General features: G+C 41.0%; 1 protein-coding gene across 1 annotated transcript; it reads right to left on the bottom strand.

Moving 5' to 3' along the window:
• Positions 1-1,299: 1,299 nt before the first annotated feature.
• LOC147435920 (uncharacterized) lies at positions 1,300-11,003 on the bottom strand. The gene is made up of 4 exons (XM_086487807.1): positions 9,755-11,003; positions 8,846-9,376; positions 1,825-2,035; positions 1,300-1,402 (listed from the first exon to the last, which is right to left on the bottom strand). Exons 1-4 carry the CDS (start codon positions 11,001-11,003, stop codon positions 1,300-1,302), a joined length of 2,094 nt encoding a protein of 697 aa, XP_086343933.1.
• Between the last annotated feature and the right edge of the window lie 7,102 nt (positions 11,004-18,105).

Here is an 18,105-nt window from a genome sequence, read left to right as displayed (position 1 = left end):
AGCACTTTGAGGAATTTTGAAATGCAGGAAGAGTCTCAAAGTTTTTGTAGAGGCCAGCGCTGAGGAGACTGGCAGGGTCGACAACTTTACATTAGTGCACCTTTGAAAGTATGGGAAGCCACGCATGTGGACTGTAATCATCCGAATATATTAGCTAGATACGCATGTACAATTTGCATGCTCTTATAATAACTTAATACCCTTGAAAACATATTTTCCCTTTCTCTCCATTTTTAAATTTGAAAAACACTCAAGTTGCCTCCTCATATGGGCTATTAGGGGGCTATTTGTGGTACCACCAAAAGGTGCCAAAAGTGGTACTACCTATACATGCCATCACCCTGAGCTGATTTTCCCTTCCAAACATCAACAATGATTTGTGTATATATATGTTCCCATGAGGTGTGTGTAGGTTTTCCTAGGACCACTATGATGATGAACTGAAATTTCCTTCCAAACATCAGCAATGAGATGTGTATATGTATGTTCTCATGTAGGGTTTTCCTAGGACCACTATGATGGAATGTTCTGAAACAACAAAGGCATGTCATCTTAGCGAGACTCCCCACCTTGCGTGGATCCAACCAAGGAGGAGGAAATGCTGAAGTGGTCAAGGGCAAGAGCCTTATCTTACTAAGTGAACATCCATGTTTAATGAAGAATCCACGGCAATGTCCGAGACAAGAGTGTGTCTCAATATAACCTTGAGCCGGTTCGAAGATCAAAGTGCTATTAAACCGACAACCTTAGAGTGAAGCATACGCAGTCTTGACTCTTCACTCAATTGGGATAATTTTCATCCTTATCTCTCTATATACTAAACAACGGGGAACCACCAAAAAACAGTTGGGAAACACCCCCCTCCCCTCCTCCCTCCCCTCTTGCTCTCTCTACCATGTCCGAAGGATGGGTCATACAATTGTATTCTTTATGTAGCCATGACCAAATGTGTACAGTGGTAACTATGTAACGGGTTCCTTGGAATGGTTACAAGAAATTGTCCATGTACGTACAAAAATAGTTTCAAGGAATTTAAAAGTGCACAAATGCTTCATCAACGTTAATATCAGAGTGTTTCTCCTTCTTTTTCTCCTCTCTCCCTGTGTGTGTGTGTGTGTGTGTGTGTGTGTTTGCCTTGTCTCGTCAACAAGAAGACGAGCATGGGGGATGATGGTGGATCATCATGAGCGGGGGAGGAGTATATGACCGAAGGGAGGTTGAGAATACCTCTGTGGATGCGGGTGGGCTTGAAGGAAAACGATCTACTGTGGAGCTGCACCAGGCACCGTGATGGCAGCGTCAACCATCGCCTCTCACGCCTGCTGGAATAGACATCGCCAGCCTGCCGCCATCATCCTCATCCGCATCCGCATCCGCATCCTCGTGCTCTCCGTACGAACGTCTGCTCCAAGGACGTAGTTATCCACCCCCTCACTGGCGTCTGGGTTGGCATATACATTCCTCTCCACGACCCTCGTTCGTCAGGTAGGCCTTTCACACAATTACACAGCGCTTTTAATCTTGACTAGCTCGCACGCCCCGCCTACCGGCGGGCCTCGCTCACTCTTGCCACCTCACTCTGTATGTGTTTGTGTGTGTGTGCATCTTTATACATTTCTCCATGACACACACACAATCGACACTCACACAATCGACACTTTCTGTCTTTAGCCCCTTTAAACTACTCCTTGTACATTTAACCTCTTTTGCACAGATACTTAGAGAGAGAGAGAGAGAGAGATTACATAAAAGCACATGACTAAAGAGACATATATATATATTTTTTAAAGTTTACATTATTGCCAAAAAGGCTCAGGAACATACCTGCATAGCACTCTAAGTCGTGCTATTTCAACAGGATCAAGATATTGCATTGGAGCTCTACAAACTTCTCTTAAATCTACTTTTTGAACCCAGCTCAAGTACATCTTGTAATGATGAATCAACCCAAGCTCTTGCTTTAAGAGCATGAGCCTAATGTTGGGAAAGAAATAGGGATCAAGAAACTTGATGTAAATCGTGTCCAACTCTTCATCTACATATGACCCCCAAACAGTGTAGTTTTTCTCAATCACTTCCCATGCCCATTGCCATCCCCGTTCAGCAGGTAACATATTTTCTTCAAAGGCATCAACAATAAATTTTTTTACACTTGGAAAAATATTCACAATTTCGTGGGCCATTTAATTGGCTGCAAGAAAAGAAGACAACATTAGTACTCAAATCTTAAAATGAGAGAGAGAGAGAGAGAGAGAGAGAGAGAGAGAGAGAGAGAGAGAGAGAGAGACAGAGAGAGAGACAGAGAGAGAGAGAGAGAGAGATGATCAGCATGGCCACTTAAACACTTAAAAAAGTATAAGCGCAATACGAACACTTCAATTACTAATTGTTATGCCAAAAAGTGTCAAGAGGTTCATTAGGTCAAAGTCTTTACAACAACCTCAAATTTTTTGTTTACAACGACTCATATTCTACTCTATAATTGGACGAATGAGGATCACTCCAATATACCACATTGATAAACTTCACAATTAGTTTCAAAATTTTAAACTCTTCATCCGAAATGTAAGATTTGTGATTGTGATATATCTTTCGCAACTAAATATCACAACCACAAACAGTGACATGATAAATATCAACCATATGTAGTTCTTATAGGACTCTCATCAATTTTATTTCGCTCAATATTTGTGACACTTTACATAGTGTAATGCTTAACCGTCCACAATTTCCATACCATCCATCAGCATATGAATACACCCAATGATGCCACCAAGACCATGTACCATATCCTTGACAAATGTACTCTTCCTTAACTTTCAAATATATATTCATCCTTATATGTATTGGGAGAATAGCCAATACATCATAACCCATGTTAACCTACATTAGCAATTCGCAAATCTCTCTCTCTCTCTCTCTCTCTCTCTCTCTCTCACACACACACACACACACACACACACACACACACACACACACACACACACACACATTAACCTATGTAGTAGATTAAAACCCACTTGATTAAGCCAACAGTAACTAAAACATATGGCACTTAGAATGCATAAACAATGGATCAAAGTGTTCGATCATCTAGAGAAGTTGAGCCTATGACACACTCTACTTGGAACTCTCAAGATCCAAGGTCCGACACGTCGAACACTGCGACCGAGGCGTCGAGGTGATTCGCCCAAAGAATAGATTCTAAACATCCATTCATTCGCTCCATAGGGACCGTATAAAAAGTTACAATTGAGAGGGCATTGTATACCTAACTCTCGTACATTGATTCGCATATCATCTATATCAACTGTATGTGATAATAACCTACAACACTTCTCAAATATCGTGCTTCATATAATGCCAAGACAGAATGTCTGCAATAATATTGAAGCTTGCAACGAAAATAACAACCAACCATTCAGACATAAAAAGTAACAACACATTTAACGTCATATGGATTCAAGTTCAAGCTATACGTACCGAAGGATCTCAAAATCCTCGACAATACGAACAATATCCTCAACATGTGCAAGACCCCTCCACAATGGAGGATCTAGAAATAATGTTACACGTGTAAACATACAAAATAAAGGCCAAAAAGTTCTCATTCATGGTAAAAGTAAGTAACAAAGATAAGATTTTACATTTGCATACCTCTAATATAAGTAGGTACATCATTGAGGGTGTACGAAACCATGATGTGTCGTGCCATTCTTTATCTACTCTAACACCACAGATTTGGAAGTTTAAGAGGAAAAAATATGAAATAGAATAAAGAAGACTTTGACGATCATGCCGTAGAGAATCATGTCCTTTGTTTTGTTTTAGAGAGAGAGAGAGAGAGGAACGAAAGCAATTCAAAAGACTTTGAAATTTCACAACTTCACAAAGAGACAATACAAAATAGTTATTCAAAGTGTAGCCTTCGAGAGACCACATTAGGGATTCTATAAGTCCAAGGACCTATGTTGTATACATTTTGCAAGATACGGGGTGGTGTTTCAACTTGAGTAAATATCCTCAATCGATATGGTGTAGTGCGGTCTCCAGCAACACCCACCTGTTGTGCATTGACTGGCCTCTCGTCACCCACAAACCAAATATTAACTTGAATTTGACGATGCTCGTGGTTTGAAAAAAAGGCAACATGGTAATATCCAAGAACTTCCATGGACATATCTCTACCTAAGTATAGCATTTCATAAACACCTACGATGATAAAACCTCGATAGGAGTGATCTCTGCAAAGGCATCCATGAATTATGTAGAGCAATAAAAGCTTAAAACTACAAATATACCATATATAAAAACTCTTATAATATAATATGAGTTTGATCAAATAAGATCACCAAAAACATAGCAGGAACTCTTCCCCTCCATTGCGGTGGATCTTCATCAGATTAAGTCAATGTATAAGCCAATCTTCTCAAGAAAATAATAGGTCAAGTTAAGAAAATAATTGAAAAAAGAAGATAAATACCTCGAATGAATTCAATGATGTGACCCACTACATAGGAAGCACTGCGTCGAGGGTCCATTCGTGGGAAATACTTTGATCTGAGAGATATGAATAAAATTTAACATCAAGTGTGTCCGACTTTAAGTGAGAGCCACAATGTCAATTTGAACTTATTGTTATGAGCTCGCTAGTTGTAATACTTCCTTGAATACAATGTTTGGAGTGTAATAACACTCCGCTTGAGTGTTTTCAATATTGACAACAATCCTCATAGAAGAACCCACCTGCCTCCATTCCGAGGTAGCCTGTCAGAGAAATCTTTCCAATGCGCACTTGATGAATCATATATTAAAGCATGACCATTTTTGTCATTTTTGTAATGTTCAGTCTGTTTGCAATTTTTTGCACAGGTTTTTCCAAGGATATTATGCCCATCCGGGTGTTTTTTTCACCACATGCACAAGCCATAGAAGTTCTCAGCCCAATGAAAGTTTTCTACCTGATTGTAAACCCGACAGGGCCTCCATGTCCAAGCCAGAAGATAATGTGGAGATGGATGAGCAACTTGAGAAAGATTCAGAAGCCTTGCATGGTTCGTGCTCAAAAAAGCGATCTCGATCTCTCTTTCTCTCTCGATCTCACTCTCACTATCTCTCTTTCTCTCTCTCTCTCTCTCTCTCTCTCTCTCTCTCTCTCTCTCTCTCTCTCTCTCTCTCTCTCTCTCTCTCTCTCTCTCTCTCTCTCAATCTCGCTATCTCTCTTTCTCTCTCTATTTCCTTATTTTCCTATCTCTCTCTCTGTCTCGCTCTGCACTTCCCTACCTCTCTCTCTCTCTCTCTCTCTCTCTCTCTATATATATATATATATATATATATATATATATATATATATATATAGATAGATATATAATTCTCTTTCTCTATCTCTCTATTTCCTATCTCTCTCTCTCTCTCTCTCTCTCTCTCTCTCTCTCTCTATATATATATATATATATATATATATATATATATATAACTCTCTTTGTCTATCTCTCTAGCTATTTCCTCTCTCTCGCTCTCTCTCTCTCTCTCTCTCTACTTCCCTATCTCTCTACTGATCGAACGAGCGACTGAGCTAGGGAGATCTAGACGTCCACGACTGCGGAGGACTACACAACATCGACAAAGGCTGCATCAGAGGATCTAGCTAGGTCACTTTGGCTCGACATGCATAACGCCTGGTCAGACTACTGACCATGGAGGAGATTGATGAGATCCGCCAACGACAGCTGCTGGATCTCCTATGATCTACCTATCCTAGCTAGCTGATTTAGCCATTTAGTCCATACCTAGCAGTTTAGGATTCCATAATATTTTATTTTGTCATCTTCTTACTCTGACTTTGTATCAGATCCATCACATTGTAACTTTCTTGTCTCATGTCTCATAGGTCACTTTGGCCTTTGGAAGACGTTAATATAACATTTCATTTCATTTCTCTCTTTAATTATTTTTCTTTAATTTTAGTTTCTTAAGCATACATTAATTCTCTCTCTCTCTCTCTCTCTCTCTCTCTCTCTCTCTTTGATTACCTATACACACACACATTTCTCTCTCTCTCTCTCTCTCTCTTTCTTACACACACACACACACCTCTCTCTCTCTCTCTCTCTCTCTCTCTCTCTCTCTCTCTCTCTCTCTCTCTCTCTCTCTCTCTCTTTTCTACACACACACACACACACCGCTCTCTCTCTCTCTCTCTCTCTCTCTCTCTCTCTCTCTCTCTCTCTCTCTCTCTCTCTCTCTACACACACACACACACACACACACACACCCGCTCTCTCTCTTTCTCTCTCTCTCTCTCTCTCTCTCTCTCTCTCTCTTTCCTACACACACACACACGATGTAGAGAGAGAGAGAGAGAGAGAGAGAGAGAGAGAGAGAGGGGTTGGGGGGGGCATAATACTTGCGCAGCAGGTGGAGGCCAAGATTTGAGCAGAGCGCAGGCGAAAATGGCCCCTGCTGCTCGCGGGTTTTTCTTTTTTCTGCTAAATTTTTTTGCGTCGCTATACGCGTCGATATACGCGTGGGAAATAAAGCCTTTCCACGTGTATATCGACGCACATTGCGACGCGTATATTGAAGGCTGCTAATTTCGTCGATATACGCGCGTCGATATCTCCATGTAGTGTTGTAGTGAAAAGTCATTTTGCTTGGAGGTGACTTTCGACAAATACTACCTGTTGTACCAAAAGGTAGTCGTACAGACATTGTAAATGCTTCGTTGTGTCATTCTCACATATGGAAATACACGAAGATACTGAGGCTTACCAAAAATATGCGTATAGTTGATTGCGGCACAAATTCACTTCAACAAAGTTTTTTCCGTTGGGTGCTTGATATTGGCAATGGGGTTATGGATGATGGAGGAGACTTAGACAGAGTCAAAATACCTTCACACATGATGCTTCCAGGAAATAGTTTGGCAGATCTTCTAAGCTTTATATATGGAGATTTGTGTCATTTGCAAAATCATGCAACTTTTTTCAGAGATCGAGCAATACTTGCTCCACGGAATAAAGAGGTGGATTTAATTAATGACTATGCATTGCAAAGAATGCATGGAGATTGCAAAGAGTATCTGAGTACAAATTCAATTTGTATGTCAGAGGAAAACACACATTTGTACACAATTGAATATATGAATAGCCTTACTCTTGGTGGTGGTTTTCCACCTCATGATTTAGTCTTAAAAGAAAATGCTCCTATCATGTTGCTGCGCAATTTGGGTTCACAGATGCTTCGATCCCTCCTCGCTCACGACCCCCGTCTTACCCTGGCACACCTCTCGACACACCTCTTGGCACACCTCGGACACCTTGGGGGGCACACGATACTAGTGCCTCCAAGCTCTATACTATACAGGGAGATGGTTCTGTTGACATGGATAGAGTCGGGACTTAGATGCGACAGCGGATTTGCCAGCTCGTGGAGCTGCAGTTTTTGACCAGCATTCTGACGTCTTGGGATCAGCAAGAAAAGGAAAAAGTTGCTTACATAGTGGAGACCATCCTGAGAGAGTACCAGCCTGCTCCGGGTTCTTCCGTTGTTTCGGCGTGGTGGATCAACGGTGTTGCACGCGACACCATCAAACATCGACAAGATGCAGCTCGGAAGGCTTTCAGGACCGGCTCGTCAAAGCCTTCGGGCATCCCACACGAGACGTGGCTGTAGATCAGGGAGGATGAGCGGACAGCGACAGCCACGCGGTTCAGACAGCAGCGTGAGGCCACGCAGGTACGACAGATGACTAGGGAGACATCTCATCTTGGTAGCGGAGGCTTCGACACCTTTCGCTATGAGTTTGTGAGTTTCTAATCCAATTTTAACTATGGCGTTTTTTAAAACGCGATGAATCATGTATTCTTATTACTTTGATTTTTGTATAAACGTAGAATCTTGCGATGCATCGAGCTCCATCATGCGAGGAGGAGTCAGATGGATATCGCAGAGGTATCTATGAAGTACTGAATGATCTTGAAGCTTCAGGAGAGCCTGTAGACTGGGAGGCCTTACAGTCTCGCTGATCGCTTGAGGTGAGACGTTAATATGTGTGAGTTGATTTAATTAAGTCAGTATATGTGAAGTAATATCAACACTAATTTTGTGAGTTGTCCTATGTGCAGGTTGCGACGCCTAGTCATTAGTGGACCAGATTTCATCTATATGCTTTGTGAGACACACACACGCTTCTTTGTCTCTTTTTTGTACAAACAGTTAGTGTTCAGACAGTTATTGTTTCCCTTATGGTTATGATTATTGTCATTGTCATTGTATAGACAGTTATTGTTTCTCTTTCTGGTTATGCTTATGGTTATTGTTAATTTTGTTTATGGTTATGGTTATCTGCATTATGGTTTTGATCAAAGTGATTATAGTCGGTTATGGTTTTAAGTTATGGTTATGGTTCGTTATGGTTATGCTTTTAAGTTATGGTTATGCTTTTAAGTTATGGCTATGGTTTTCAGTTGGTACGGTTGTCTTTCATTGGCCTTAAATCTCATGTGAGATCCTACATGGATAGCATGTAGGAGGCGTATACATGATATGGTTTTTTTTGAAAAGTTTATGTAAAAACAAAGGGAACTCTGCCGAAATTTCTGCGCGCGGGAGCATGGTTGATATTTTGGTGCTGCTCGCTTTCTTGGGCAGAGGGTAGGAAGTCTGGCTGTGGGTGTGTCCATTTTTTAACTAGGCACAGGCCAAGCTACCTGCCCTCTGTCCAAGAAAAAAAATTCCTACTATGGTCGTCGCTATATGTGTCGCTATGCGCGTCGCTAATAGCGACTGGTTTCACAGCGACGCGTATAGCGACGCTCATAGCGACGGGCAGCGTCGATAACACCTTCTTTTGTTGTAGTGTTTCCACCAAACAAAGTATCTCGCTGCATAATATCTCTTAAAGTTCTTTCCACTACTTCAAACGCATAGCGATGTGTCATGGGAGCTTCATCCCATATAAGTAAAGCTGCATTCCTTAGAAGTTCTGCAAGTTGACTATTTACCTTTATATTGCAAGTTGCTTCAGAGTGAAGATCCAAAGGTATCTTAAACCTAGAATGAGCAGTTCTTCCATTACTCAAAAGCAAAGCTGCAATATCCGAGGATGCACATGCAAGAGAAACTCTACAACTTCCTCGCACTCGTGAAAGAAGTGCATTATATAAGTAAGTTTTTCCTGAGCCACCAGGACCATCTAGGAAAAATACCTTTCCTGAATGTGTGTCAATAGCTTGTAGCACTTGGTGATACGCATCTCGCTGATCCTCATTTAAAGAAGTTTCCATACAATCTGCTATACTACACTGTTCATTAACATTGAACATTGTTTCTTCAGCCATAGCACCATTTTCACTTAAGGATACCAATGTTGAGTCTATTTCAGGCAACATATAATCACAAAGCCTCTTGCCATGTTGTTGCAAAAAGCATTCTATATGAAGCAAAGCTTGATTTTTTTCCACATCAAATCGCACACTTGCATCTGAAATACGCATCCTTAGGTCATAAACTTAGTCCTCACAAAATTCAATACAAAATCTATCCCAAAGAGCAGCCGGATGAAGTGGATCACAAAAGACTAATATGAGTGCAAACAGTTGTCTCAACTGCATTCCATTTTGAAAAAAAGATGCCTCTTGGAGGCAAATTGACCATTCTTCATCATCTTGCAATAATCCTCTAGCTATACATGCCTCCTTGTATGTATCATAGATGTGACCATCATACATACGCAAGTCTTCAAAACACTTACATCCCTTGCAAATATTGAGAAGCATTCGTAGGTAATAAACATCACCAGCAGTAGGGACAATATTATACATTCTTCCAATAGAAACACCCTGTTGTCGTGGAGACCATGCCTTTCGACTTTTATTCCATACCCAACCATTTGGAAAGTCAGTATATGTGAATCTATTTGCTTTAGGATAATTTTGATTTGCAACAAACCATTCTGTCAAGGTAGTTTTTCTATTTTGCTCATTATCTAGCAAATGTGATACATCATCACCATCTTGAAATGTAACCATATTTTGCAATGGAAGGTGTACTTGAAATCTTTGAATAGCTGGCCTTTCACTATGCATGTCGAAGCCACATATTCTCCACATAGCCTCAGATGCAGAAACATAACGTGCATTGAGATAACCCTTGATCTCATCAGTAGCTCCTTCATCATCTTGAAGGACAACAGTGGCTCGATCATGTCCCTTGTAGACATACTTATAAAGATATTTCACGGCAGTGACAGTTGAGCAAATCTCCACATTAATATGGGCTTGGTATCTTAGTGATAAGAGAGGGCTGTAAGGAACAACCCAACGATTATCTAAATTGTAATTTTTAGACGTAACAAACCTTCCATCATCTCTTCTCATATACACACGATATCCACTTTCGTTTACATTTGTAGACGTAGAAAATGTTCGTGGAAACTTGAATCTACACTTACCATCAACCATACATGGAGAACGTGGGTTCAAAGGACCACATGGCCTATGAACATTACAACGACTCACTACATCAAATAATTCTGGAAACACATTCTTGTCAGGGAGCTTTGCACAAACCAACTTGTCATAGTGTAATGTATTTGTGGGTTTATATTCGGATGCAAGTATCAACAATATATGTGCATGAGGAAGACCTCTCTTCTGAAACTCAATCACTGAAACGTGTCCAATCACCTCCCCAAATACGGCTTGCTTGATAAGTAAATGCATCATATCTTGGAACTTCTGATAAAACACTCGTATAGTCAGATCAGGACGATCAACAGCACTTTGTCCAGGTAGTAATGCATCATCTATTTTCTTCCATCGTGGATTACATGTGAATGTGATGAAGAGATCCGGTTTTCCCCTACTACGAACAATAGCCATTGCATCTTGAAATAGTTGGCACATATATCTTGGACCTCCAACAAAAGACGAAGGCAAAACAATTCTACGGCCAACATTTTGACCTTCAGCCCTCTCTAAGCCATTTGTAGCCTCAACCATGTCAACCAATACTTGGTACACTTCACCACGAAGTGTTTTTTGGTTATTTCGCATCCACAAAAGCCGTGATTCCTCTAGAGTACTATATCATCCACGATATACTGTTGTAATAGCCTACTTCCTCGAAGAAGACACTCCACAATATCATCTCTTATTTGTAAGCGAAAGACATAATATTGCTTTTGACTCAATTTTTTTCCATCGGTAGTCTGTAAATAAAGATGCCACCCATCCTCTCCACTTGGAAATAATAAAACATATAATAAGGACATGTAAGCTCGATGCATGCTGGAGATTGTTTTCAAACCCCCGTGTCGAAAATTTAGTACAATGTCGCGATAGCCAATATTTCTATCATTCCCTTGTCTTGGAATAATTGCAGCAACTTCAGAACCCCTTGGAGCAAGATATTGCCAACCATCACAACGATGCTCCGTAATAACCATCCTCATATTGGGTACAATAGCATCTCCAGACAAAGAAGCAGCAGATCGTAGAGCATTTGCATAAGGATTCACTCTATGCATCATCACTTGTAAACACTCTAGAATACTACGATCTAAATTTGAAACATGATGCAATCTATTGCTCAACTCATGTTCAGTATCAAAAAAATATAATTGTGCAAAGCGTGGGACTTCATTTTGTCCTTCGGCTGGCGCTAAAGAACCAATGCTATGATAGATAGAGCCGTGAACCTTAAAAGTGTATACACCTCTCCTACCATAATTAATAGTCTCATCGATATGGGCACCAAGAGACACAAATGCCAATGCATTATTATATCCTCGAATGTTTTGTAAGAATTGTCTACTTCTTGTTGTGGTTGAGCTCATCAAATCTTTCAATTCATTTGGTGGCTCATTCAAAGGAAGTAATTGGACTTTTCCATCAGAGCAGCAATATTTACCCACAAATGTTTGGATAGTCTTTCCTTCGTCCTTCCAGGCCTTTGCTCCACATTTGGAGCAAACATAATCTAAGCTTCCTAAATTGTGCAACACACACTTTTTGGATAGAACTGGTGCCATAGACTTGTGATGTAAAAGGAGAGACGTTGGATACTCAAAGCGGATGGACAAACAGTGCTTTTCTACCTTAGAATAGTTTCCCTCTACTAAGTTCATTGTCGTCCTAGCATTCATTGCTTCAGAGTTTCCTTCATGTACAACATGCATGCTTTGCCTTTCATTGTACTCCAATAAAGTTCCAATAGTACTTTGTAGTGAATGCCTTGTTCTCTCTCGTTCTATTTGGTGCCTCGCCTTTCGCGAATCATCACGCAGTCGACTACGTCGTGCATGACCAGGTGATAATATACGTGGTCCAGATACCATCTATGAAATCAGGTGCAAATAGATCTCATATAAATACAATATACTTGATATAGTTTGGATTTGTCACTAAAAGAACATTCTTATGCATAATAAAAATCAATATAAACTGGGACATCTAACTATATCCTCTAACCTAAATACATTTGACACATTGATAGTCACTCAATTAAAAAGTACAGTTTGATGAAGATACATCATAACATTACATATTTCTACCATAAGTAGGACTAAATACATTTGACACAACGGCTTGACTCAATTAAAAAGAACAGTTTGATGAAGATACAACAAAATATTACATATTTCTACCATTAGTAGGATTAGTAGGAATAGGTCGTTGAGAAACTTGACGCTGCTTTGGTCGAACTAATCTAGCCAGAGCACTTAATTTATTTGAGGTAGCTCGGATATCTGAAAGTCTTGAACCTTGAACCTTTGTCAAAGCACCGAGCTTGTTGACGATACTTCTCAATCCTGGCACGATTTGTCGTAGATTGTTGTATGGCATTCGTCCTTTTGATTCACGTTGACTCCGCGAAGCCTCTTTTCGAAGATTCTCAATAGATGCCAATATCAACTTTTGAGAATCCTCAACTTTGGAAAGTTTCTCTCTCATGTATGACTCACTCTCTAATCTCTGCAAGTTTGATGCTTTTGTCTCTTCTCGCAATTTCCATAGTATCCCACTTTCAATCTCCAATGCAGAGCTTAAAGTTTCAACCACATCCGAGACATTGGTCTGCATTGTCTCCATACTATTGCAATAGTATGGAGACATTGGTCTACATTGTCTCCATACTATTGCAGGAGGCTTTGATCTCTAGCAAGGTTTCTATAATTTTCTTCTTCGAATTCAACTCGACATTTTGAGCTGCTCTCTTTTTTGCACGCACATTTCGAATACGAAGAGATGAAAGTATCTCCCGTTCATTAGCAGGTGCACTATTGCTCCCGACATTTCGAGCTGCTCTCTTTGCTGCACGCACATTGCGAATAGTAGGAAGAGATGACAGTATCTCCTCTTCACCCGTTGATGCACTTACAGCTACCCCAGAAGATATCAAGCCATTGGTTGCAATAGCCAATGGAATGGCACAACCAATCTCCATTTTACGGTACACAAAAAACTACAGTGGTTGCAAAGAGAAATGTGACAACCAAAAAGAAGGTTTGAATGCTTGTAAATTAAAAAGTAACCCTTGTAGAATATTCACTTTTTAAGTGCTTTCTATTTTAAAATAAAAAATACATCATCTTTATCTAGATGTGAAAAACAACAAAGGATTCCATGAGAAGTGGAAAACAAACCAAAATGCTCATGAATCACTTTTGTTCAGTAGATAAAAGTTTTGCTCAATACATGCTCAACCCCATCTACATTTGAAAATGGGAAAAGAGCGTTTAGCACTGGGACGCTTGAAAATAGGCTCCTTATGATTCTCTATCTTATCAAGTCCTACAATGCTCTTTAGTGCATTAATTTTGCCATAAACTTCAGATATAGAACAACAACCTAACTTAGAATCAAGGTAGAGGGCATCTGAATATCTCATCTTTACTCGAATCTGCAAAAGGCGTAGGTTGCGAAACCATTGACTGGGATCATTCTGGATTCTGACGAACACCTGGTGAAAGGGTGTCCCATCTTTGGTCATGGAAGTGCGGTCGTAGGTTCTCCAAGCTTCTTCTATAGTAACACCCGGAAAGAAACTGTAAGGATGCGGGGGACTGGACCATGCAACTCTCCACCCAACTGTGCCATATATAGACTCCTAGCCCCTAAATATAGCGCCCCTTGACCGCATGTCCGTCCTAGCCCTTGGCCCTGCCCTTGGCCTGACAGTACTCCCCCCTTGGAGAAGCGTTTTCGTCCTCGAAAACACAAGTGGTCGTATCTTCGTAAGAACACTGATGTTTTCCTTATTGGCATCCTCTACACGGGCCAATTGTCCATATGATCGATACCTGGTGTAGTGAGGAGGTTCAATGAAACCAAGAGCAACATCTTGATTTTGCAACATTGTTGTCCTTTTGCAACCACCCGTATCTAAATGGTAACTCATGATAACTCATGTGAGTATCTTGAAAAACTCATAGCTACTGAAAGATAGAATAGGGAGTATCCTCATGTCAGACTTATGAACATTTTGGAACACACAGAACCACATGTTCACCCCTAACAAAGGTTACATGCCAACATACTCTGTCAGCACACCTACTAAGTCCTTGACTTATGAAACTATCGGTATCCAGCCCCACCACAACAGGTGTTCAAAGTTGAAAACCTAACCTAAGCAAATTCTAGAATAAGGAGGGAATCACCTATTCAGAATGCATTGTGCTAACGTATGCTCTTAGCAGATCCTTTAGCACGGTTTACTAACGTGTGCGCTTAGCATATCCTTTAGTACTAAATAGAATACTTGTAAGCTGCCCATCCAACGTGGGATGAATAACAGCAGTAAGAGTGAGGTACTTTCCCCAACCACTTACAGACAGTCTTCCACGACTGACGACAAACTATGACTCAACCATTGAGTATCCAGCCATATACTCGATATGGAATGGAGACAACCAACTAGGTTGAAGGTAGATTGGAGGTTCCAACAACCAATCACTAACATCCATACTCAACCATCACCTTGTATGGCAGGGTGTAAACTCATACGAAATCTGCAAGAGAGATTGCACTAGCAATGCAAAAGGGTGCGGAAAGAATAAAATCCATGGATTTGCGTGCCGCTCCAAATAAATTTTTGTTAAACACTAGGGCCCATAACACCCAGTGTGCATGCATTTAACACAAACATATCCAAACTGCAATTCCATGACGAGACTTCCCACGATACTTACGTGAAAATCTTGCAACAAAGTTGGACCATAATAGAATGTGACAACCCGGTCACACCTAGGAACCAACCATGAGACCTTCTCATGAACGTAGCATACTTTGCAGCAAAAGTTGGACCATAATAGAATGTGACAACCCGGTCACACCTAGGAACCAACCATGAGACATTCTCATGAACGTAGCATACTTTGCTATATGTAGAAGCAACCCTCCGTTAAGGTGGTTTCACAGCACTTGTAATCACAACAAGTCTGTACTTAGTACCCGACAATTTTTGGCCACTGAAATTGTTCCTGATACTGTGTGCGTCAATTGGTCTAATGAACGGATGCGGCCAGCACCTAGGGACTTCGTCGCGACACATCGTTTCGAATTGGGCGCCAGTGTCAGTCCCAGAGATTCATATTCTCCACCTGTGGAATATGTCTCAAGTAAGGATGCCAGGAAAAGTGACATCCATCAAGTACGAGCTGTACTTTTGTGTGGAGGTAACTACGAACACTCTACGATGCGAGTGAGAGGGACCCTCATTATCATGCTCCACACTGGCTAAACCAAACTCCTTGAGTTCCTAGACCATGTTGTATCCCATGTGACAACATGTGCTAAATCGAACCCTACAAGTAGGTTCGTAACAGCATAAGGCAGAAAGGTAGATTGGACACTTCGCCCAAAATACTTTGTGCCGACATGCCCTTGGCATGGCTCTGCAACATTCAAGCGTACTTATACGTCTTGAAAAAAAAAACAAGCAAAGCATACAAAAAATGGAATAACACCAAATCAATAGATGCGTACTTGGAGATTTGAACGTAATGTTCACTTACTCGAACGCAAACGTAGAGGAGCACATCTCCTACCTGAACAAACAAACAGTATTGCACTGGGAACCGTGGGTATTGCCTTCGCAATCCAACCCCTTTGGTTAACATCTATGTAGTCAAACCCCTTGGTAAGACCCTCTGTAGAAACTACTCAATGAGCAGGCAACGGTAACCAACATAGTTAACCGTGTACATAATGATTGGAATCAACTTGAAAAGTTGAAGTCGTCCGCTACCGTGTGGTAGATTGCGGAATTATTTCCTTGAAAGTTTAACTGGGAGAGATCAAACTGTGCTCCTCAATGCTTATGAGGTGATTTAGCAGTCACCCTCCGGGTCGTACACTAAACAATATGTCCATAGACACTCCATAGTGCTATAGAGAGAGCAGGGAATCCATACGAGGGAAGTGCCTAGCTCTTTATGGACAGCCATGTTGTCGCAAGTGATTGCTGCATCTATACTTCCTTGTAGAGATCAGCTGCTGTGAGTTTTAGATTTATCAAAAACTCAACTTGAGTGTCGCACTGAAAACATGTAGTGAAAAAATGACACTGTAAACATCCTGAATGACAAGACCCTTGCTTGTCCATTAACATCGATGTATACTTCCCTGGGTAGATCTGTTCACTCTTGAAAACAATCACCCAAAGAATGCCAATAGTTGGGTCTTACCCTTGGCCTGACAATGGCTCTTAGCCTGGGTGGCTCATAGCCCTTGTGCAAATTAGTGTTCAATGGACGAACCGATGAAGACTAATTTGAGGAGCATCTTAGCCACGTGCTAGCTGAGAGTTAGAGCACCTTCGCTTAGGCTGACTCACGAGCAAAACACGTATCAAAAGCTTCTTAGAAGATTTTCATTATTCCCTTAAAGAGAGAGAACGAGAGAGAAGAAGAGCATGCTGGGCTCCGGAACTTTCCTTGAATGACTATGACGTGTATAGTTGATTGCCATGCTCGTGTGCATCTTATGCCTAACGTGCAGCGTATCCTATAAGCATGCAACAAGTTTCTGCTATGACTCTCTCATTGAGAGAGGTAATAGAAAAACACAACCACATCTTGATCTACCTGCCTTGCAGGGTCGTGATTGTATGAAAATGACTTAGCATTGGTACTTTGCCTGTGAAATAAATCCTAGATGTAGGTTCCTTTTAGTGTTGTTGGGTGGTGATAGCAACCAACCATCAGGTTCAACAATCCATCACTTAGTCTGTCCTTGACAGAGTTGCGAGTGTGATAGCGGAAGCATAATGCATAAAGTGGTGGAATCCATGCCACCTGCTTAGCATGCCTTGCATGCAAAAACGTAAGCCCTTGGCTACTATAACGGTCTCAAGCGTGAGAACCAAAACCATAAGTGCCTTGCACAGAATAAACTGGTAGGGATTTTGTGAGCTGACATTCCCTATTTTTCCAATTCCCCAAACTTGTGTGCCAAAGCCCTTGATTCCAAATCAATGGCAGTATCTCAGCACAAGGGAGAAGCCGTGCTTCATATAAAATTGCCAAAGCACTTTGCTTTGCACAATGACAGTAATTGCCAAGTAAAGTGAAAACATGGAAAAATTAAGAAAAACTTAAACTTGGCTAACCTGGTAGTTGTTGCTGCAACCAGTTGTCATGAGATTCCAAATGGAAAGCTCGTGTAAGATGGCTCATAGCCAAATCTGCCGTGCCCTCTTGTATCATATACCTCTGTTGTATACGAAATGAAATAACCTGTAAACAGTTTGTTAAAGCCTTCCCAAGTTTGTATGCTCATAGCATATGCCAAACGTTGATGCATAAATAGAAGCCTTGCTTCACATAGATCGGGTAGTGCTAATAGCCAACTGATGTGGCTGCAAATAGCATGACAAAAAGAATCGACCTTGTCGAGCAATTTCAACTAGAATTAACCAATATTGTGTGGCAAGCATCCTCTGTCGGCTTGTAGAAACAGAGAGAAGAAGTCGGTCATGCTGAGCTCTGTGCACCCTTCATGAAGTTGAGCCACAGGGTGTGTCGATCTCCTTGAGATTCCATGGGCATCAAAAGTGAACTATTGATGATCCATGAAGTAGATACTCAAGCCATGCTTGAGC

Source organism: Adiantum capillus-veneris, chromosome 18 (assembly GCF_014529385.1).
Source record: "Adiantum capillus-veneris isolate H3 chromosome 18, ASM1452938v2, whole genome shotgun sequence".
Taxonomy (NCBI): domain Eukaryota; kingdom Viridiplantae; phylum Streptophyta; class Polypodiopsida; order Polypodiales; family Pteridaceae; genus Adiantum; species Adiantum capillus-veneris.
The sequence above is the reverse complement of the archived record's forward strand: the minus strand, read 5'-3'. Positions and strand labels throughout refer to the sequence as shown.

Bases quoted from the DNA above. Each gene is read 5' to 3' on its own strand.
- LOC147435920 (XM_086487807.1), bottom strand. From the start codon at position 11,003: ATGGTTGAGGCTACAAATGGCTTAGAGAGGGCTGAAGGTCAAAATGTT. The intron at 2,036-8,845 runs GTGTTATCGACG...GGTCATATGTAG, and splicing joins AAACACTACAACAAAAGAAG to ATGAAGAGTTGGACACGATT. The intron at 1,403-1,824 runs GTATGTTCCTGA...TCCTTGGAGCAG, and splicing joins CGACTTAGAGTGCTATGCAG to ACGTTCGTACGGAGAGCACG.